At 37.7% G+C, this 24,393-nt stretch overlaps 1 protein-coding gene across 1 annotated transcript; it reads right to left on the minus strand.

Annotated features, from left to right (window-relative positions):
* Positions 1–365: 365 nt before the first annotated feature.
* Positions 366–22,472, minus strand: LOC306868210 (uncharacterized protein). The gene is made up of 7 exons (XM_079414291.1): positions 22,321–22,472; positions 20,857–20,932; positions 8,177–8,331; positions 2,867–2,980; positions 2,468–2,607; positions 1,643–1,691; positions 366–1,269 (listed from the first exon to the last, which is right to left on the minus strand). The coding sequence occupies exons 1-6, from the start codon at positions 22,355–22,357 to the stop codon at positions 1,656–1,658; spliced, it is 558 nt and encodes a 185-aa protein (XP_079270417.1). The 5' UTR covers positions 22,358–22,472; the 3' UTR covers positions 366–1,269; positions 1,643–1,655.
* Between the last annotated feature and the right edge of the window lie 1,921 nt (positions 22,473–24,393).

Here is a 24,393-nt window from a genome sequence, read left to right on the forward strand (position 1 = left end):
GTGAAAAAACAGAAGGATAATAATAAACTAAGGTTACTTTTAGTCAACAACAGGCCAAGTTTGAATCATAGATCAATGGTTTTCAGACCCAGAGACCCCCATATTATAACAAAAAAGGAGAAAAAGAAAAGCAATGTTTTCTTTAAGAACATTAACTAACATCATTATTACATAATGCATTGCTTAACAGATCGTTAGACAACAAGTAGTTAATAGTTAAAGTGTCATGAAAATAGTTCAATCATCTCCCCTAAAGTGCTGATTCAAAACCCTGATGATTGTTTAATGACTTTTAACACTTTTATTACAATTCTGTTCTTTAAATTATAGTTGGAAAAAACCCATTTGAGTCTCTATAGCAACATACTGTACATGTATTTTTATTTTTGTTGGTGAATACATTCACAATGCAATCGACAAAGTGATACAAACAAAACAGCATTCCACAATATATTACAAAAAAGTATACAAAAAAATAAAAATCAGCAGGAAATCACTATATGACTTCTTTAAAAACACATAAAGTAAGTGTATGACCTTGACTACATTTTCACAAAAAGACATACAGTACATCATACAGTAAATGCAGTCATAAAACTAAATTGACCAGAGCGATTAATGGGGAAATATTTACACATCACTTGCACCGACCAAACACCATGTCTAGCTAACAACAGAGGTAGATGGTAGTCATTGTGCCAATTCCCAAATTATGAATTATGTAACAATTATTATACATTTTGTGAATTTGAATTACATTACGGTTAAAATAAGTGTTTATGTCCATCTTAAATCTCATGTTTGGCTCATAAATATACATAATTGAACTATTTTTTCAATATACCAGGGTCTATCAGTTGATATATCATTATTAGCATTAGCCATTTATCAGCTGACCACTGTTGTGTAGAACCATAAAATGATTTATGTAGGATATTTGCAATAACGCATGTGTGTGTATACGCAATAATTTTATTCTTATCTCGATTCATATCAGTATTTTACTAACTGAAATCATGGAAAAAACAGCTTGTGTTCATATAATTCATCAAATCAGTGGCAGCTTTTGACGACACACAATTCAGTTTGCTCTGGTCTGTTTAGACAGCTGCTCCACAACTGGATTCATGTTCTCTTTACATGATGATCATTTCAACAGATCTGGATATTTGGAACTGATCCAAATATATTTCTTCGTATTTCCTGGTCGTTTTCTTTACATCATCATTAGAGATCCTGTGACTTTTACCCAAAGCTTGGGATCTGAATCTGAGAGAAAGAGCAACAGAACATTTAGAGGGGAACAACAGTTTGGCCTTTTATTAAAGAAAAGAAAAGGGTAACACTTTAATTCAATAGTCCACTTTAGACATTCTGCTAACAGTAAGTAACTTTGCAGCTACATGTCAACTAGCAGTCATTAGAGCATTAATAGACTCCCTGCTTAATATCTTCTAACACTTTATTTTGATGGGTCCACAACATACTGACTATTAGAAACTTTGCAAGTACGTCAACTTATTCTACTAACCCTAAACCTACCCTACTGAGAGTTAGTAGACATGTAGTTACTTATAGTTAGTAGAATGTCTAAAGTGGACAATCAAAATAAAGTGTAACCAAAAAAAGTTTTCCAACTTACCTGAAACCTGTCTTTACATGTAGAGCAAATCTGATTCATAGTAATTAACCTAGAAAACACATGCATGGATAGACTGTAAAACAGCAAACATTTTTATAGCATTATACCATTTTTTAATATCCTGTAATATTGTTGAAAGATGTTTTAGTCAATCAATCAATCAGTAAATAACAATAAAATGTTTGCTTTGTAAGCCTTATTCAAAATTCAAATTTATCATGTTAACCACAGTTTACATAAAAAAAACATAATTATTACAAGAAACCCTTTCATTTCACAATTATAAGAATGACAACTGTAATGCACAAAAATGTGGTTCTTATAAAAGTAATGTGAAAAATGTCATTCTCAATAAGTAACATAAAAAATAACAATAACAGCATTTTGGATTGAATTGTAAAGTGTGTGTATGTATATATATATATATATATATATATATATATATATATATATATATACGCACGCGCGCACACACACACACACACACACACACACACACACACACATACACATACACACACACACACATATATATAAAACCTAAGTGTAAATAAATATTTACACACACATTACTTAATTAGAAAAAGTTATCATTAAAATTGTCATACATTTCTCAATGCAACTAATAATAATAATAATAATAATAATAATAATTCAGATTAATTAAAAATGCATGCAAAAACTCTTAATGCTTCTAAAATGTTTCTTATGTTTAAAAAATAAATAAATTAGATTAATAATTACATTAATCACATCATTCCTAAGCGTTTGAGTAAGAGTTGAGCATTAGCCATTGTGTGTGTGTGTGTGTGTGTGTGTGTTTACATGCTGTCTGTCTTCATCACTGCTGTCTGCAGTCTGTGGGCTCTGTGTGTCTCTGTCTGTCCTCAGGGGAGGAGAGCTACCAGACGAATCGTCAGCGCTGTTCACAGAGCCATGGAGCGGAGAGAACGCCACACGGTCTCCTGAGATTCACACACACACACACACACACACACACACACACAGAGTAAATGACATAAAACTGAAGCTCAAGGACAGAAAAGCTGCCAAGGCCCTGAAGAAACACCCCCTCCAGAGGCCCCACTTGCACAAAATGTGAGACGTAATGTCCAAATAATGACAAATAACATCACAAATATGAGACAGTCAGAGACCCCACTGGCCTGGTTCATAATCCACCTTTGCAAAGTGCATCTGATGATGAAAGAAGGTGCGCTTTACCAGACAGCTCTTGGCTTTGAGGGTCCATCCGCTCCAGACTGTCCAGCAGCTCGTCTATCTGTGATTTAATCACTGTCAGTTCTTTCTTAATGCACATCAGCTCCTCCATCCTCACTGCAGAGAGAAGGAGGTTAGCGAGCAGTAATGTTATGATCAGTGAATTGAGACAGTATTGCCAAACATATTGCATTTCTATTTGCCACCACTAGTGAAGCAGAAATGACACGCTGCAGCTTTAAATAAAGACGTAAAGACATCTAAGATGTAGCCTAGAAGTCAGTGCATTTTTTGATCATGTATGTCATTTCTGTGCAAGTAGCAGCACCAAATGAACTGCAAAAATAACTGTTTCCAAACAGTTTTTTCTGCCCCACCCTCCATCTCTCATTGGTTGGACAAAAATGTAGCCCCTCCCCAAACTCACATCATTGGTTGAGCCACAATTTGAGCGCTTTCACAAGTATAACAATGTTATACTTCAGCTTACCTCAGCCAAAAAGTTAAATTGTCGGACTTTCAAGAGACAAATGAGGATATAAGCAACTCTTCTAATCTAATGTCTCTAATGATGGAAACTTAGATTGGACCTCTTTACCGCAGCGTGTTAATACCACTCAAACACCCCTCCAATCCCAGCTGGATAAAAAAAATCCCATTCCAGCTCAGCACCAGCCATTAAAAAGCGGTTTGACCTCCCAGCTACAAAGGCAAACTCATTCTACTGTGATCTGCTGGCAGTAAAAACTATTAGGGCTTGTAATAAAGCACTATAAACGCTTCTTATTGGTTATGCACTATTAATTTACTATAATTGCTTTTGGTGATAGGCTAGGTTTGATTACTGAGGGAGTATTTATATATAGCGAAGGGAGGATTTTAATGAAGAAACCATCTGGAGTTCGACAGCAGAGGTGCATGCATGCACGTAGTTATAGACGCTCACAAAAACAAGATTATATGAGCAACATTCACCAAAACACAATCCAAGGGTACAAAACACTGTAAAAGCGATGCTGATATTTACCATGAGACGTAAATGCAAACATCAATGCTAATGCAATACTTACACTACCAGTCATAGGTTTTTGAACAGTTAGAATTTTTTTTTTTATAATTATCTTCTGCTCACTAAGCATGCATTTATTTGATCCAAAGTACAGCAAAAGCAGTAATATTGTGGATTTTTTTACTATTTAAAATAAGTGCTTTCTATTTGAATATATTTTAAAATGTTATTTATTTTTGTAATCAAAGCTGAATTTCCATCATCATTACTCCAGTCTTCAGTGTCACGTGATCCTTCAGAAATCATTCTAATATACTGATTTGCTTTTCAATTAACAATTATTATTGATATTTAAAACAGTTGAGTAAATTTTTTCAGGATTCTTTGAATAGAAAGATCCAAAGAACAGCATTTATCTGAAATAAAAAGTTTTGTAACATTAGAAATTATAGAAATTAATCCTTTATTTTACTTTTATTTAGCAAGGATGCTTTAAATTGATCAAAAGTGATGATAAAAACATTTATAATGTTACAAAAGATTTATTTTTCATATAACAGATAAATGTTGTTCTTCTGAACTTTCTATTCAAAGAAACCTGAAAAAAAATTATACTCGGCTGTTTTCAACATAATAATAATAAATGTTTTTCAGTAGAAAATAAGGATTTCTGAAGGATAATGTGACTGGAGTAATGATGATAAAAATTCAGCTTTGAAAATCACAGGAATAAATTACATTTTAAAATATATTCAAATAGAAAACTGTCACGCTTGACCCGGGAGCAAGAAACGAGGGAGCGAGGAGTACTTCCAAACACGATCTTTAATAGTCCAAATACTTAGGAAACACAGGGAAAGACGTTCAGAACCGACAAACATTCACAGAAGGACTGGGGCTTTTAAACATAGGATAATAGGGGAAGCTGACGAGACACACCTGGAATCAAATTAACACAATCAACATGAGGGAAAAACTGGGTCACAGGGGAACAAAACACACACAAGACAGTCCACAATCCTGACATTTCGCCCCCCTAGCGGAAGGTGCGTCTTCGCACCGTAGTAACATCCACAGGGGAGGGGCGGGTGGGAACTAGGGAGGAGGCTCAGGAGGAGGACAGACACCCGGGAGGGGGCAGGCAGACAGAGACCAGGGAGGCAACGAAGGAGGGAGGAGCCAGGGAAGCGACAGGAGGGACCCGGAGCAGGAGGTGCCCAGCTGGACCCAGGCCACAGCCGTGAAGATGGCCTACGGTGGAGCCAACGGAGGGAGGAGCCATGGAGGAGGGATGGCCGCCAACTCCAGGGGGCCGACCAACGGCGGCGGAGCAGGTGGTGGAGGAGCCCGGGGCGGAGAGCCAATGAGCCAGGGGGATGCCGAGGATCCGGGGGGCCAGAGTGGAGCCGAGGGCTCTGGCGACCGAGGAGGAGACCCGGAGATCCGCGGCGGAGCCGGAGCAACTGAGGACCCAGGTGGAGCTGAAGGGAGGAAGGAGCCCAACGAAGCCGGTGGGACGGAGCGACGAGGCGCAGCCAGAGGAGAGGAGTCCTGAGGCGATGGCAGGTCGACGCCAGACCAAGGCGGAGCCGGAGGGAGCTTGGAGCCGAGGTGGAGCCACTGGGTCTACGGGCCGAGGCGGAGTCCGGGCCTCGGAGGCGGAGGTGAGGGATACTCCAGCCCCGGTGACGCTGGAGGATGGCAGACCCATGTGGCTCGCACCGTACAGATAGGGGGCTGAGGGCGAGCAGGGGGGGGGGGGGGGGGGTGCTGCCAGACGACAGCGGTGGAGGAGGCAGGAGCGGGTGGAAGGGTGGGCATTTTCAAGGAGCGGGCACTGGGGGGCACATTCGAGGAGCAGGCACTGGAGGATCGGACGCCCCCTCTCTGTCCAGCAGTCCCAGATCTATCCTCAGCTCACCCTCAGCCGCGGTGCACTGGGCGGAGCTCCACTCCGCGCTCACACCGTCCATGGATTGCTCCTTCGTGATGGGCACTGTCACCGGCTCTCGCACCTGTTCTGACTGGTCATCCGCTTAGTCGCTCGGCTTAGTGCTGGCTCGCAGATCGCGGTGGGAAATGGCTCTCTGTCATCGGTGGGCTCGGGCTGGTGCTCCGCACCGCGGGGAGATGGTGAGCTGGGCTCTGGGTCTGGAGTGGATCTGGCGAGATCATCCTCAATGGAGACTGTGAGGGGCGATCCGTTTCTCGCCAGAGTCCACTCCACGAAGGCGGTGAAATCCTCTCGAGGACCATCTTCGGACGAGCGCGTTGTCTGGGTAGCTGGTGGCGTTAGCTAACATCAGGAACAGTCTTGTATGGCCCTCGAGAGATCTGTCCCCCTGCTCCAGCAGGAGGAGGAGGAATTCGGGCCGGACAAAGGGATCCATGGGGCACAACGGAAACAAAAATCACTGAGCAAAAGCGAAAAACAAAATGGAGGGTAATGGTTTGTTGGTCGGTTCTTCTGTCACGCTTGACCCGGGAGCAAGAAACGAGGGAGCGAGGACTACTTCCAAACACGATCTTTAATAGTCCAAACACGTAGGAGACACAGGAACACAGGGAAAGACGTTCAGAACCGACAAACATTCACAGAAGGACTGGGGCTTTTAAACATAGGATAATAGGGGAAGACGACGAGACACACCTGGAATCAAATTAACACAATCAACACGAGGGAAACACTGGGTCACAGGGGAACAAAACACACACAAGACAGTCCACAATCCTGACAAAAATATTTATTCATAACATGATTGTCTGCTGTAAATAAAATGTATTTATTTACAAATGTATTCTTATTATTGGTAATTCAGCCGGGGATTTTGGTGGTGAAAGATAAACACCAACATCTGGATTCAGACGGCAATTATATTACAGAACAAGCCCATGAGGCTTTAGAGAGCAGAGGAGAATTCTTAAAAAGAACATTTTAATTCTGTCCAAAAACTTTTGAGTGGTATAGTGTATAAGGTTGCTTAGTGAAATTTCACAGACGAAATCCAGTCATTTCAATAAGAATCCATAAAATCGTTAGTTTCATGTGTGGGCGAAAAAGTTGGTTTGAAAACGTACAATGTTACACTATTTATAGTATCCAATAGACCTACTGCATGCAAATTTGACTGTACCATTATATTGTGTCAACACCGTGCATGACCGCCTCCCATCTGTCATTGGTTTAGCAAACATGTGTCTAAACTGGGCTTAACCATTGTTGTGTTGCACTACATAGCGCTACAACAGCTTGAGGCTGCCTACATTTTAAAATGTGTAATTTCTAAAACAAACAAACAAAAATAACACTTGCTTCCAAATGGGTTTCCTAACTGTTCTATTCTGTCCTGCTCCCATCTGTCACTGTTTGGACAAATATGTTTCTGTCATGACAACTCTCGGAGGGATTGGCATGGTAATGTACATGACAATGTTAATATATTTGGTCTTGGTGGAAAAGATCTGCTGCTGCTGCTGCTGCTGCGGTACTAAAATTTGCTACTGCCAACACATCCACAACATGCTGCTGTGAGCATGTAAGAAATACTGCTGCTGCAAATATAACATACATGAAATAACCCCCCATAGCATACATAATCAACCCGTAGCAGATCTATACAGGTGGAGCTGGGGAAGGTGGAGGGTTTTTAAAGCATGCTGCGAACTGCTACAGCAAGCATTAGTCATGTATTTGAATGTTGAGCAGCGAGCTCATTTGCTGCTGTTACAGGAGAGAACCAATCAGCTGTGCCATATGATAATGATGTCATTAGGTCAGATTGAGTTAGACCTATCGGACTGTGCCATCTAGAGTTTCATGCCAGAACTCTGTATTTCTACGAAGAGGCTTGACCTTGTCACGTATCGGTCACTGCAACAGCTTGAGGCTGTCTACATTTTAAAGTGTAACTGTAACAAATGAAAAATTACAATTGTGTCCAAACAGGTTTCCCAACTAGACTGGACAATATGTTCTACCAGTGTTTTGCTTTCCAGTGAGTTATGGAAAAGTTATTTCTAAATGTTCTTTGAACGTTCAAAATGTAAATTTATAAAAATGCTTTAATTTTTTTTCTTGGTTATGCAAACTTTAAAAATGTAAGAAGAAAAATGTAACTAAAACGTTTCAGAAAAAAAACCCTGTATATATATATATATATATATATATATATATATATATATATATATATATATATATATATATATATATATATATATATATATATATATATATATGCTAAAACATCCATTTTGATTTCAAGAGGTCTTTATCTTGAGCTTTGAAAGATGTCAGTGCATCTTACGCTGCATCTTTCCTCTGCTCCTGGACTTGTGTCTGCTCTGAGGTTTTTCTCTGCTTTGCCGCCTGGCTGCAGAAGACGAAGAGGGCGATGAACACATCCGTCGAAAAGATGCAAAGTCACATGGGATGGTCGGAACATGTTGATATTCGAAAACCCTGAAAATGAAAACCAGATAAGTGATTTAAAAGAAATAAGTACGGCAGGAAGGTTTTCTTCTGATTCACAAGGCACGGTTATTATTGGCAGGCCCTGGCCTACTTCCTATTCCGTTCCGCGACTGAAGAACATCACAGCTAATTATGCATGCCAACCGCAGCCTCTGCATGATACATACATTAGCGGCATGGCACTTTACTGATCACTCTACATCTCCAACTTTATCCGCTCTGTCACATCCTCGGCATGCTGCGAATGTCTCCGGTAAAACATGGCAACAAAGAGCGTTTTCAAAAATTGCTAAGCTTTTATTTAAAGATTAACAGAGTCTATGAAATAGGAGACTTTTCCCATTATGCCCTGAGGCCTAGCGGTTTGTGACCGGAGAGAGATATCAGGAGATGAGAGATTGGGAGAAATCTGCTGCTGGTGTCAAGGGCGTGATGGAGCATGCAATTAGGAAAACGGGCTAGGATAGAGCGAAAGAGACGGGACCAGACAGAAATAAAGGCATAAGCAGGACCACACTGACTCTGCAGCTAAAGAAAGTGCTGCAGTTTTCTGCAGAACTGAAATGTCCATTGGGAGTCAGATTATTAAACATTATGGTTTTTAAATTAAATTGCTTAAATTACAAATTTTTGTTAGTTCCATAAGGCTTTCCGCAAGGAGTAAGATCCTGGTTACCATATTTTACCATTTTAAATTTGAGATCTTGGGGGTACAAAGTTAAATATGTTGGGTGGGTACATAAAGTGTCCACAAAGCAGGCTGGAATCAAACTACAGTTTCCCACACGAGCATCACAGCTTGACACGTCTGGAGCATGAGTGCTAACATAACCGCATACTGCTAAAATGCTAATACATTCTCCTGCTGTCTTTCCTCCCTCTCTCTCTCTCTCAGTGAAGGAAATGGGATCACACGCCACACGGAGAGGTCTCTTAAAACTAATGAGATTTTGTTCTAAAGTGACAGGCTGATCTCTCAGACAAGCTTCATTATCCAGAGTTCAGTCTCTGTCTGACGGCTCATAGAGAGAGAGGCGAGCGCCACACGCATCTGAATCAAACGCTTCACTGTATGCGCTTCTATCAACGGTCATTCATGTACATCTGGAGAGATATAAGCTTTCATTTTATTGCGAAGACGGATTAGCTGGCTGTTCAATAAATTGTAGAACAGCAGGGGCCATAAAGACATCATCCGGCAATAATATCTCTCGTTATGAGGTTTAGCTTTATAAAACAATATTGAATTGGCACAAGCATTCTGATCTATCATTGTAGCTCGAAGAAATTGCTTGCTGTATCATTAGCGCATCTGTTTGTTGTTAACTAAATTCGCTGAGTAAATCCTTGCAGGACAGAAGGTGTTAAACAGCGCGCTGGGACAAATTCATTGAACAGACAGTATTGAACAGTGTAAAACTGAAACCGCTCACTTGTACTATGCGTGTTTGACATGATTGATTCCTTCCCTGAGGTAATTCAGATTAATTAATTCAGATCGAGTGTGCACACATTGGGAAAGTGGTTTGGCTGAAATGAATCAGAATCACAGAAGCGGGATGGAGGTTAATGGAGTGGAAGGAAATCTTTTGCTATTTCAGCACAGTAAAAAATCAAAACATGGGCATTTCAGATGAACGGGAAAATAATGACAAGCCCCACAACTGAAATATACTGCTGCGTCCACAGAAGTGAAATCTGTAAACACGGTTGGCTTTGGATCACGCATGAGCAAACCTCACAACATGACTTGAGAGATCATAAATAATAATTTATATTAGTATGATAATACAACTGATGGAGAATTGAACAGCACATATACCAGTGTCTCAGACATGCAGAGCTTTTCTAATGTGCTGACTGGATATGGGTGAAAAACTCATTTTGTTTTGAAGTAGATAACGTAGACAATAATTAAGCAATCTGATATCACTTTACAATAATGCTCTATATGTTAACAATAATTAATGCACTAACATGAACATGAAATAACAGTGACCTAAATAATTTTGTAATCATTTCATATTTTTGGTTCATGTTAATTTCTATATACATTTTAAGTATAATTTAACATTAATGAACAAATATGAATGAACTGTTCATTGTCAGTTCATGTAATAATATAAAAGTGACAACATTTGAATGACTGGTCAGTAGGTTAATTGGTTATCTGACTGAATGACTGGTCAGTTAATTGGCTGGCTGACTGATTGATTAATAGACTGATTGATTTGTTGGTTGGTTTAGTAATTTTTAAAAAATGAAATACAGCACAATAGAGTAAATCAAAACAGTAAAGTGTGATGGATTGGCTTGTTGGCTGGCTGGTTTATTAAGCAGACAGTAGGTTAATTGGTAGATTGACTAATATATTGATTAGTTGGCTGGCTGGTTGGTTGGTTAGTTGAGAGACTAGTCAGAAGGTTTAGTGGTAGACTGAGGGCTTGTCCAAATACTCACACTTGTGGTCTTTGCACTTGACCACTTGTCTACATGACATATCTCCTGTATTTTAATGTACTTACTATATAAGCGTTCAAGTGAGCATGAAGACCTCAAGTGTTTGTAGAACCAGGGAATTTGAGATGAGATACACTTAGGCTCGAGTACTGCTTAGGAGTGGATTTAGTGTGTATTAAGGGCACTGTGCTTTAAAGTTTTTAAGACATGGGTCTTGCATGCTTACTTCCTATTGCATGCACACGCTCTGAAGTGTCAAGACCACAAGTGTGGGTTTTTGGACAAGCCCTGACTGAATAATTGGTTGGTTGATAGAACAAGGTTGAATGGTAGACAGACTCAATAATTGATTAATTGAATGGCTGGTTGCTTGGTTGATAAAACAATCACAATACTACTGGGTTGACTGGTACACTGACTGATTGGTAAGTTTGTTGGTTATTTGGTAGGTTGTTGTTTTTGATTAGTTGGTTGACTGACTGATAGTTTTGCATAGCCAGACCTTTAGACTGACAGCAGAAGGCCTGGGAACCATGGGCGCTTAGAGTGGGACTGACCAAAATGTCATATGACTGACAGGTAAAGCAACCAATCACGTTTTGATTTATGGCGTGGAAATGTCCCCACAATAACAGACCGGTGTGCAACCAGTAAATACGGTGATCATACCTCCTCTTTTCCCCAGACACATCCTGGCAAGGATTTCTGTATTACCTAAAACATCCAGTGTTTGACTTGAAGCAGCGCTGCACAGACCGATCACTGTATGACATCAAAGTACCATGGGACGGCTCCTTATGCTTTTGAATCACTCTCGTGATACTTTGATGTCAGTCTGCGCATCGCCGCTTCTAGACGAACACACCTACACTGTAAAAAAAATTATTACCCAAGTTTGGTAACACTTTATATCGATAGTCCACTTTAGACATTCTACTATCAGTAAGTAACTTTGCAACAACATGTCAACTAGCAGTCATTAGAGCATTAGACTTAGTCTGCTTAATAACTTCTAACACTTTATTTTGATGGGTCCACAACATACTGACTATTAGAAACTTTGCAAGTATTTGTCAACTTATTCTACTAACCCTAAACCTACCCTACTGAGACTTAGTAGACATGTAGTTGCTAATTAATGAGAATTAGTTGACATGTAGCTGACACGTAGGTACAAAGTTACTTATAGTTAGAATGTCTAAAGTGGACTAGCGAAATAAAGTGTAACCAAAAGATTTTCTCCTTAAAATAATTTGTTACCCTGCTGACTTAAAATTTTGACTTGAAATGCTAAGTTACTCAATGTTAATTTAAGGGACAACTGGAATATTTTAGTTGACTAAATTAAAAATTTTAAGTCAGAGGGGTATCAAATTATTTTAAGTTGAAACAACTATTTTTTTTTTACAGTGTAATATGTACATGCATTATTATCGCTTTAACCGCTCTCTGTAGATCACGGGTCACGATTGGTTGATTATGTACAACGCCTGCATGTTATTGGTCAAACTACTTTTTGGTCATTAAAACAGGAACATATATCTCAACATTTTTAACTCCAACAAGCAGTTCTGGAGAACCGAACAATGAATGAGTTTACTTCAAAAACAGCAATTTTATCCTCTCTTTGCGGGAAAATATATAATGTAGCGATTCAGTATTTAAACTATTATTAATACAAGTCGTGGGGCAGTGTTGACAAGTTTCATTGTCCTGGTTGTCCAGCTGTGCGATCTCCGAATGTGTATGTGTGTGTGTGTGTGTGTGTGTGTGTGTCAGTAAGCAGCGCATTAAAACAGAACGGTAAGGCTCTAATGCACACCAGCACACCATAGGTGTGTTTATTGTAGGAGCTAGACGACGTATGATGACGTGTGACGGTATAGTAGTGGTGTCCCAATTCTTAGGGGAATATTTTAGAATTGGGATTGGGCCTAAATCATTCAACTGACCTATCAGCCTAACTTAATTGGTCTCCATGGTATATACATATCAAATTAACTGAAAAGGAAAAGACATATAATAACTTAAAATATGTTAATAGCTTAAGTTTATGAATTGAGCAAATATTCATTGTGCTGTAGCGTGGTCACCTGTGTGTTTCTGCTTTGCTCTGAAGTTGCTGTTCAAATAGTATACTGGTCCTGTTCCACTGTTTCATGGCCCTTACAGTTTTCCCTGGATTCAACACAGTCTAGAGAGGTTCTCTGATCCACAGATAGGGAGCTGTAAATTACTTTGCCTCGGAGGACTACAGTGATTGAGGGAGATATACATTAGACTGCAATGGGATCAGACTGGGTCAGATTGCTGCTCTAAGCTGCAGGATAAAAGAGTCTTACGATAGTGACAACCAGCTCTGAAAATAACCTGCTCTCAGCTGCAAATCTGAGCCTCAAACGCTTCTCGGTCCCAGTGTGTCTGAACCTCTTTAACAGTGCTATCACTCAAACTGTTGCTCATTTATTAGCGTGAGTGATTTGAACCAAACCCTAAACCTAAGTAAACGTCATTGGCATTTATTAATTTATTCCTTTTCAATGCAGTCAGACATATTTACCATAAATACCATAAAATACCATTAACTGAGGAACCCAACCATATCTAGACAACAGAAAATCCTGAAGACGTGAGGGTGGGCTCTTATAACTTGTAGGGGTGGGAATCACCAGTGGCCCCACGATATGATATTATCACGATACAATTTTATTGTGATTTTAAATATATTGCAATATTCTGCGATATATTGCAATTTGTTACCTTTTTCCAACTTCAAATTATGTCCCCAAATGAAAACTTTGTCAACGTCTGTTTTAACTAAAAAAAAACATTTCTCAGTTTGTTTATCTCGCTTCAATTTTATTGCTGCAGTGAAAAATGGGATGGTTAAACAGACAAACTGACCAACACTTGAAAATTCATGAAAACCTGTCATAAATGCTGTATGCACCTGGTAAACTCAATTATTTGTATTATAGTCTAATCTAGTCCGCCAAACAGGTATGCACTATTACAGGTATTTTGAACAATGAAACACTGAACTTGTGCAAAAAAGTTGTGAAGACCCTTCAGCAAGAGGGGCTTTTGAAAGTAAATTACTGTTAAATCTAAAATAAATAAAACGGTCTTACATTCGATTTACACGCAGAAGGGTCTTTCCTGATAACTTTCCGCGATGCTGCGCCACCATCTTTATTTTACTAACTTACTGCATGCTGAAGGTGACCCAGTGACCCAAATTGATTTTATTATTCTACCAAATAATATAATAAAAGATCGATACATGGTGTCCGTGTATCGATACAGTATTGCCACAGAAAATATTGTGATACTATGCTGTATCGATTTTTCCCCCACCCCTAATAACTTGGGCTACACATAACACCCTAACAACTACATAGCAGCGCCCTAGTAACCAACCACAACACTCATGCTAAACACACTCAACATGTCTTAGCAACCATTTAGCATCAACATGACAACCACCCAAAAATTGGGGCAGCAGCGTTTGCACCACTCACATTTTATAAGAATATATAAAAATCTAATTTAAATTGGCGCCTATAGCCTTGTGGGCAGTGCGTCGACATCCAGCGCTACAGGCGTCCCAAGTTCGAATCCTGATTTAAGGACCTTTCTTGATCTCGACCCCAATCTCTCACTTTGCTTCTTGTCAGCTCAATACTGTCCTATCATAAAAAAATCTAATTTAGAATTATTACCATCATAAACTTTATTTCATAAAAAATTTACCTTATTTTATTTGTTTATGTAACACAATATAGAAGTAATTGCAACTTTCTATCTCACAGTTATGACATTTTTCTCACATGCATGTGTATGAGGTCAAACCATGTATCTAAAAGATTAACAAAAAAAAAAAAACAGAAACTTAAAATTACAAGAAAAAAAAAATTGAATTTTGAGATAAAAAGTCAATTACCTTCTTGATATTTTTATTCTGTGGTGTAAATACGCTTTCATTGTATGGCAAGACAGACTTTTTTTATGCAATTATTTATATTTCTGTCATGACAACTCTCATATATAACCCCATATATAACATACATGAGATTACCCTGCAGCAGATCTATACAGGTGGAGCTGGGGAAGGTGGAGGGTTTCTGAAGTGCGTTACAACTGCTACAGCAAGCACAAGCCAAGTATTTGATGTTGAGCAGCGAGCTCTTTGGCTGTTGAAATGAAAAGAAACCAGTCAGCTGTGCCATGAGAATAATGATGTGATATTATCAGAGTTATAACCTATCAGCCTGCACCATCTGGAGTTTCATGACAGAACTTTGTATTTATTCATATGTACCTATTTGAGTTTTTCAACTAATGTAAAAATATTATGTTAAATAGCTGAAAAATGTTACAATGTTAAAAATAACAGCTATTAAAGAGGTTATTACGTTAAACATTGTCATGCATATTTTTCACTCAGTGCCAGAATGACAGAATCCAGCAGAACAGATACTTACATTTAGTTACTTTTTAATTTAATGGTAAGGCAATACTAAAAGATAGATGATTTAATAATACATAATATAATACAATCTAACATATTTGTTAAAATATGTAAACTGAACATATTTGAAGTATTTGCAGTAGTTATTTTCTATTGTGTCTGCATCCATATTCATTCAGTTGCATCTGTTCGCTCACGGACAAATATTAATCGTATTTTTGAAGAGTACATTTTCAGTCAGCAGTTCAGCAGAGCAAAAATGTTCATCCCTGACACAGTACACATTTTAAAATGAGCACCGAGAAAAAAACTTCCCATTTTTTAATAAAAGTAATCCCTCGTGCATCCTTTTTTTGCTCTCTTCCGAAGTGAAGAAAACGAGTTTGTTAGCCAGAGGCAACAAAGTGCATAGTAGAGGGTTAAATTTAGACTTTTGTTATGGCAGACACACACATCTCCAAGCAGAAATATGGCCACTAGAGAAACCCCTGTGTGCCACACTAATGCATGCTGCCAAACATACTTTCAGAGGTTTTCTCTCTACGACGGGACGCTTGGCCCTACGGGAGGGTGTTTAAAATGCAGATAGAATCCAGGGGTCGTGTTGAATCTCAGCTCACACTAATGCAGTAACAACAGCATCTGACCGCAGGCCATAACCAATGAGACGTCAGATCTTCTGATGAGATTGAAATAGAGAACAAAGTTCCTCGTGTGTGAAAACACTTAACAAGAGGCAAATAAGCAGCTGCGTGAGTCATACGGAGCCCAGAGCCAAGAGAGAAGACGCCAGTCAAAGCCGCCCTATAACATTATGCAAATAAATGGAGTAAATTCTCGTCACGCTTGTGTGTGTGTGTGTGAGAGAGAGAGAGTGTGTGTGTGTTTAAGTGCTGGTAGGATGCTTAGGAAAGTAAATGAGATTAAATGGACTGTGAAACTGCATTATAGACCTTGTACTTCCTTTGAGTGCATTGTGGGTAGATAAAGGGCATTCAATTTGTTCTGTAATACAGTATATAAACAGTGTTTATCATAGATGTTTGTATACGTGAATGCTGCTAGAGTCACCAGCATATCGTGACTGGTTGCCAGATAGTTGCAATGCTAATATGTTGGGGCCAAAGTCTCTATGGCCGCATTTACATTACATGGTTCAAGTGACCCAAATCCTTTTTTTTTTTTCTTATCCCATGTGCCACAGATTGGATATGATAACATATAAGCAGGAAAAAAGCCCATGGAATCAGATATTCTCAAATCGGGTTCTCAGGTCAGATATTCTCGTCAATGCGAGCTGGGTATCATTGAAAAAGCGACAGTGACAATTGACATCAACTCAGGTAGATTCTTTTCTGGGTGGCGTTGCCAAGTATGTGGTTTTTCCTGTGGAACTGGACTACTTTTACACTGTTGATACAGGTTATTTTATTGTTTGTGGGTTAAAGTGGAACTCCTGACAGAGAGAAAAAACACGGAAAAAGCACAATTGTGCTGGTTTTGTTTCTCAGACCTGGCAACCTGTTTCTGGTTCAGTATGTCTACCATGGCTTGTTTCTCAGTGTTTAGTGTAAATGCAGATATCGGATATGGGTCACCTTAAAAAGGGATATAGTCAACAAATCAGAATTGGCCTCAAGAGCTGCAGTATAAATGTAGCCCAAAAGAAAATTTATATAAAATAGAATATATTGTAACGTTATAAATGTCTTTAAAGTTACTTTCAATCAATTTTTCTTCTAAACCTAAGAACAACAAATGCAAATGCAACACTACTACTGATAGAAACCTTAGTCTTATAACATTATGCAAATAATCATAATAAAATCGTCATCTGAAACTGAATGCTGAGTCTTTATTCTGGCGGTGCTGGATTGTTCCCAGGCTAGTTAGTCTGACCTGAGCTAGTCAGAGATCATTAACAGCTTGTTCCCACAGTGCCTCAGTCTGCCAAGCTCCAGAGACTCACTGTACAGTAGTAGTAGCCATTAAACAGCCGTCTGTCAAGATGTGGTACACTGTATGGATTACACAAGTTTGTGCAGTTCTTCTACACACCCTATACGCTCATAGTTAATGCAAAAGAAATATGTATAACATGAAATAAGATGATGATGATTTGCATTCAGTTTAATTTCCTTTGGAGGATTTAAAAGCTATATGTGAAGCTCATATTTGTGTATATAATGTGCAATATTTGAGCTGTAAGAGGTCTAAATCATTTTAGCATTACTGTAAAAAATGACAGTGAATTTAATGGTAAAAGACTGTAAAAATACTACAGTAAAAACCTGTTAAATGGTTAACGGTAAGTTCCCCTACTATATACAGTGAAAAACTGTATTGGACATTTTTACGGTAATATAATTTTACGGTAGTATACCTTTTTTGGAAGTGAAAAAGAACATATAATTTACAGTGAATGACCATAAATTGACATTCCCAGAATTCCCTGCGTTACATTTAAAATCTGATGTGTTTTTTGTTGTTGTAATAACTATGTTTCTTGTTTTTTTCTTATCAGTTTTGTGCATTAGAGTTGTATGTTGTACATGATTTTGTACATTATATTTTATACATTAGGGTTGTTAAATTTATGTTTGCATTATTTTAGTTTCATGCGTGTTACCAAGGTGGTGTTTAGTGTTTGTGTGAATGACACTGTGCACCTTCTATATACAGTATGATAATATTTAAAAGCTGCTTGTGATAGGCTTTGGTTCATCATGTGACTGTCTCATCACCTCCTGCATTTGGTGGTTATCAGTGTATTTCAAAGGTACAAAACAGACTTCAGTACTTCAATAGGTTGGTATAGTAACACCATATCTGTTAATGAAATTACGGTATTTAACTGTAAATTTAAGTGAACCTCTTAAGACCCTGCGGCCTCATATGAGGACATTATATTTTAGTGAATTTCTCTGAGACTATACATGCCACAGTTTTAAGTCTGGATGTCCTGTACAGAGCACATTCAGGGCTTCTCAGAGATATCAAATGATTGGATGTTTCACAATGACCACTCCCTCTCCTTGGTCTTCAAAAATGTCTGAAATTAATTTAGTGACACTCTTTTGGAAATATGATAATATTTTGTAATTATCATTTAAATCTGTCTATTTTTTTTAAATTGTGTGTCATAAATCAACATCTCAGGAAAATGTTATGGGGTTTCAAATCAAAATATGACTTTCTGTTACGAAACAGGACGTTGGTTTCATACATGTCCAATCCCATGCCTTTTTTTCTCGGGTCTTAAGAGGTTAAAACCATAAAACCTAAAATGTTGCTACCGTATTTTTTACAGTAAAATTCTAGCAACCACAGCTGCCATTATTTTTTTTCCATACATTTTACAGATTTTTTTTTTTTACAGTTTACAGTTTTTTAGACAGATTCAATTCTGGTAAAAAATTACTGGCATAAATGTAAATAGTATTTTTGATTGAACAAATGTCTAACCTTTATAGAAGCTTCAATTTTATACTTTTTTTGTCAGACATTTTCTTCCTGTCTAAGTGGGCAGTTCTTAATAGCGTGCAACAGGCAGGTTTCCAAAGTAAAATGCCATTAATTTTCTCTATAGGGGAAGTGATTTGTAAAGAGTCATGAACTGAGAAACCAAAATTCCCTTTATCTTTAAGAGGTCATTTTACTAAGGCCCCGTTTACACTAGAGCATTTTCATTTTGAAACACATTACTTTTGCTACGGTTACACTAGTCTAGTGTTTTCCAGGATGAAAACGGAGACTTTTGAAAATGCTTTTAATTTGAAAACTCCGGGTTGTGTTTCAGTGTAAACGGAGACTTTTGAAAACGATGGCGTGGCTGCCCACATTCGCTCTGCATATCCTTGACGACTGTTTAAACAATAACATCATGCTTATTGTTGTACCCATAGATATGTATGAGTAGATTCCCCATTCTACCGCTCCAAGCACGCAGATGTGTCCGCCATCTAAATAATAGGGAATCTACCTATACATATCTATGGTTGTGCCTGCATGAATGGTCACGTGACATGCGTTTCCGGTTGTGTAATGTAAACGGAGATCGTTTCTGAAACGCAGCAGAAACACCAGTGTAAACTGGGATTGTTTTAATTCTAAAACGCTGTTTTAAAATGAAAACGCACTAGTGTAAACGGAGCCTAAAAAAACATCCTGTAAGTTTCAGAACTCGCTTTATGGTTAGTCTAAAAACAGCTTATATTGAAGGCAGCCTGCCAAAACAATAGCTTGTGGAATGTACCACTCTATAATGCAATAGTGTAGCTAAACATCAACGCCTGCTTCCACATCGCTGCCTGTTTAGCCCCGCCCACTGGTTCACGCATGTAACATGAGGCAAACGCTGGTCTATGCATAAAACGAAACTATAAAGATGCTCCGAAGAAAATGAGATGCTGTTCAGTGCCAAGCAGTGGAAAAATAGTCTTTGCACTGCCTTCCATCTGATCCCAATATTAGGAGAGAGTGGATGAACTTTATTTTCAGTGAAGATCCAGACCGCGTCAGTAAGAACTCAGTCCTTTATTCACTTCATTTTATTGTAGATTTGTTTACAAACAAGGCACTATTCGACGCAGGACTTTTTAAAGATGATGCTGTGCCGACTATGTCGGATCCGATAGTAATGTCACCTCACAAGTGTGAGTAACTGTTTTCATTACGTGATCACTATTGCTTCATCTACTAAACAGATCATTTGATGTATTTATGCGTTTTCAACCTAAATCACACTCTACAATCCACCACGCCTATTCAAACAGAGCATTCTGATGAGGGCGTTAAAAACAGAACAGAAAATAAACAGCTTAGTACTTCTAAATTATGTTTTTTGATGTAAAAATCTTGATAACAACTACATTAATAAATGTATTAATGTAATCATTAATCATTAAACTGTGAAAAACTACATTACCCATGATTCTGCAAAAAAAAAAAAAAAAAAAAAACACCAATCAGTGAATTGCTACAATTGCTTCAAAAGAACACTTTAGCACCAGCCCTATCCCATGAAGCAATGTGAATGATGTTATAGACTCATTATATTTTCATATATACATAATAAATATATACAGAACACCCACATACAGTATCTCACAGAAGTGAGTACACCCCTCACATTTGTATTTTTCTTATATCTTTTCATGTGACAACAGTTTGATTATATCAATCTCAATGATTCATTGTAGTTCTTTCCTTGATTAAAGTCATTAGGTTTTTATGGGGAAAAAAAGCTGTGGACCAGACTTCATGCCGATAGTCAAAAGTTCGCATTCACAGTCACAGCTTCGAAAATATACCTCATACAAATGTAATTGCACTGGAAATGTCCTCTAGCTCATAACTCAGAACAGAACCTAATATTAAAAACACCCGAAAAATTGATGTTGGCAGGGGCTGAAAAAAGATGGATGGACTAGAGAAAGACAAAGATGAGAAAAGCACAGCGACACAGTGTCAAAAATATGAGTGGAAGAGCGCTGGAGACGCCCTCAGGAAGCAGATGTTTCATATTTCTTCATGACATGAGCTGTGAAATATGCCTGTGAGAAATGAGTGTGTGTGGATACCTGTAAGGCTCATTTCGAGGTCGCTTCATACCGGATCTCTGTTTGGAGGCTTGCAAAACTCCCGTCATGCTTTTGTCTAAATACAAAAGACAGCACAAGTGCGCACTGAAAGGAAAACAGCAATGAACTGAATAATACAACAATACTCCTTCTGACACACGCTGCCTCGCTCTTTAATAAAAAATGACTGAATCCTCTGTCAAGAAACAGAATAAATGCAAACGTTATGCTATCAGGGTGTTAGAATGGAGAAAATAAAACTAAAAATTACTTTAGCTACAATGGGAATTGTCATTATTTCATTGTCAGGATTTACAGAAATGCCATTATTAGCCAACATATGTTGCTTGGTTAGGGTTAATCATCTGTGTTTTGAGATTAATATCTCTGTCACATGGTGAGCACTATTCAGTGCACTTTCACCATGAATGCATCATTGTCCTAGTGTTATAGGCCATTTAACAAGTAATGACTACAATAAAACACCTGGAGTGCATAGTGTGAGTGTCTATCTATGAAGCCTATACACTTTTGAGTTTGTGAAGTTGTAAGACTATCACATTAAATAACACATTAGTAGTATAACAGTGACTAAATCATCAAAACACTGCAGAAAGTCACAGAATAATAGCCTAATATTAATCTCTCTATATGTTACAACGTGAAAATGTGCAGCTATATGCTATTTCTAGCTGATCTAACACTGTTGATTTAGCATTTTGTTAATAAAAACTGTTTTTTTTTAATTGAAATAAAGCTGAATTAAAATATAAATATTACAAGACAAATTTAAATTAAAAAAATTAAATGGAATTAGAAATTCAATTTGAAAATGTATTGGTAATTTTCTGCTAGGACACGATCTGTTAAGATAAGGTATACAGGTATAACACCTGTGGAAAATCAATACGAAAAATTATTTTATATTAAAATTGGGCCACATTTTTATAGACTTGTTAAAAAAAGGAAATTTGAAAAACAAAAAATGAAATATGGACCAAAACTTAAATAAAAATAATATTTAGCGAAACAAAAATAGATTAAAAAGGCAAAAACACATCATTAAAACTTAATAAAAATGATTAAACTGTATTTAAATAATGCAAAATATCCAGATCTTATTTAAAAAGCAGTATACAGTTATTACAACTACAGTGAATACAGTAAACTAGTTAAAATCATCCCATCTGGAGCCAACTGTTATTGTTTAATCAGTAAAAAATTATGTCTGTATACAACAAATCAAATACATTTCACAAAAACTTAATTTCATTCTCATGATAATTTCACAAGACTTCATATTCTTCATGCACAATTTTTTTTTAGTGATATAAGACCTTCATGTTTTTGAATGCAGTAATCAAATATGTACACCATGAAGAAATAAAATACCAAACTCCAATCTGACAGCAGTTCAAATGCAGATGAGAATGGAGTGAGAGAATGAGAAAAACTCACACTTACACTGAAGACTGCGATGCTGACTTCTCAACAGGGTCATTACAGTCTTATAACATCCTGCACATCTGCTGTAGATTCCCTCGAAATGCACTCTTTATCTAACCTCACAGAGAGAGAGAGAGAGAGAGCTCTTACTATGGAGTTAATGCTTTTCTACAGGGGGTCATACCATTTACGAGCACATCAAATTCAAAGGGGGGTTAAATGAGATTCTGGACTGATCCATTTCCTGTAGAAGAGAATGGGAGAAATCCAGACGGGAAAAATGAAAGTTGTAAAGCAAAATTAATCTGAAAGCCCATACATCACTGTCTCTCTTCAGCATTCAAGCAGCCTCTGTTCTTTCATTAGCGTTCGCCATACTTCCTCCAGGCGCCCTTATTAAGAAAATCAATGAAACGATAACTTAATATAAAACTGTCCGGTTCCGTTTTAACATGATACAGCTGACTGGTTCTTTTCTCGTTATTCAGGGAGCTTTAAATTCATTCCCCCGAGTTTCCCCTCGCTAATGTGAGAGGATGACAGATGAAAAACTAACTTTAGCTTTGCGCTCCAGCCAGTCGAGACACCGTCGGAACGAGCAACACCGGGAGAAATCACGCTTGTGAAATGCTGATGAAGTAAAACTGTGGTGGGTTTGGGATTTGAAAAGCCGTCGTCTGTGACAGCTGTGATTTCTGAGAAATGCGCCTGTTAGTCTGGGGAACACGTTTGAGGTGGATGATTAATGAAAGCCTGGTTTCTATGAAAAGATATAAAGTTTGACTGCTTTGATAGCAATAATTGAACCTGCAACTATTCAATAAATGTAGCAAAAAAATAAAATAAAATGAAAACTTTCAGAAATATTTGTGCAGTCCAAATTTGTAGTGTTTACAAACACTTGTTCTCTGATAAATACAGCTTGGGAAACTGTATAGCAGTTATTTCCTCGTGAATGTATAGGCTACTAAATATTTATATCTAGCCTAGTTTATGTAAAATATAGTCTACAGCAATCTGAGAACCAGAAAGTGTCCAAATACAAATAGTCTTGATATATCCCACTTCTTCAAAAGACAACTTTGGTTAGTTGAGTAGCTACACTGCTTTCACTGCAAAGGAAACACGATGCATTAAGAGAAGGGGTTAAAACTTTTTGAATTTGAAGATCAAGGTAAATTGTTAATTTGTCTTCCAGTTGCTTCCGAAGGGCAGTACTAAATGGGAAAAAAAATTATATTTCTACAAAATAAGAAAAATTTGGACATCTTCATTCTGTTCAAAAGTTTTCACCCCCGGCTCTTAATGCATCGTGTTTCCTTCTGGAGCATCAGTGAATGTTTGAAGCTTTTTTAATTGTTGTGTTTGAGTCCCTCAATCATCCTCAGCGTGAAAAGTTGGATCTAAAAATCATACAGTCACTGCTGGAAAGGGTTCAAATATGCAGAAGATGCTGGAAAACTGAAGATTCTGCAGGACCTGGAGGATTTTTCTGAAGAACAGTGCTCAGTTGAACTGTTCAGAACAAACAAGGGACTCATGAACAACCATCACAAAACATCGTAGATCATCCAGGTAACCACACACAGTATTAAGAACCAAGGGTTCCCAAACTTTTGAATGGGGTCATTTTAATAATTTCAGCTATTTTGTTGTCTTGTGGACTATATGTAAACATCTTTTATTGAAAATATCTTACTCAGGACAGTACTAAATAAAAAATAACATGCATTTTGTATGATCTCTCTTATTTTGGTAAAATTATTCACATTTTCACAGATTCTGCAAGGGGTTCCCAAACTTTCGCATGCAACTGTATATATAACATTTAAGTATGGAATTAAGTAAAGCCAACTTAACTGAGTTAAGTAAAATTAGCACTAGAAATAGGTAAATTTAACGTGTCCAGTTAGAGTTTGATGAGTAATTTCTACTTAATTATTTCAAGTTTACCCTGCAATAATCAATTACATTTCACTCAGCCACAGTAAACTCACAAAACAGCAAATGACTTAACCTAATAACAAAAACAACCATAAAACAGTGTAAATGCATCTCGAAAACAGCAAAAATGTAACCTTTTAATTATTC

The sequence above is a fragment of the Barbus barbus genome (assembly GCF_936440315.1).
Source record: "Barbus barbus genome assembly, chromosome: 50".
Lineage (NCBI taxonomy): Eukaryota > Metazoa > Chordata > Actinopteri > Cypriniformes > Cyprinidae > Barbus > Barbus barbus.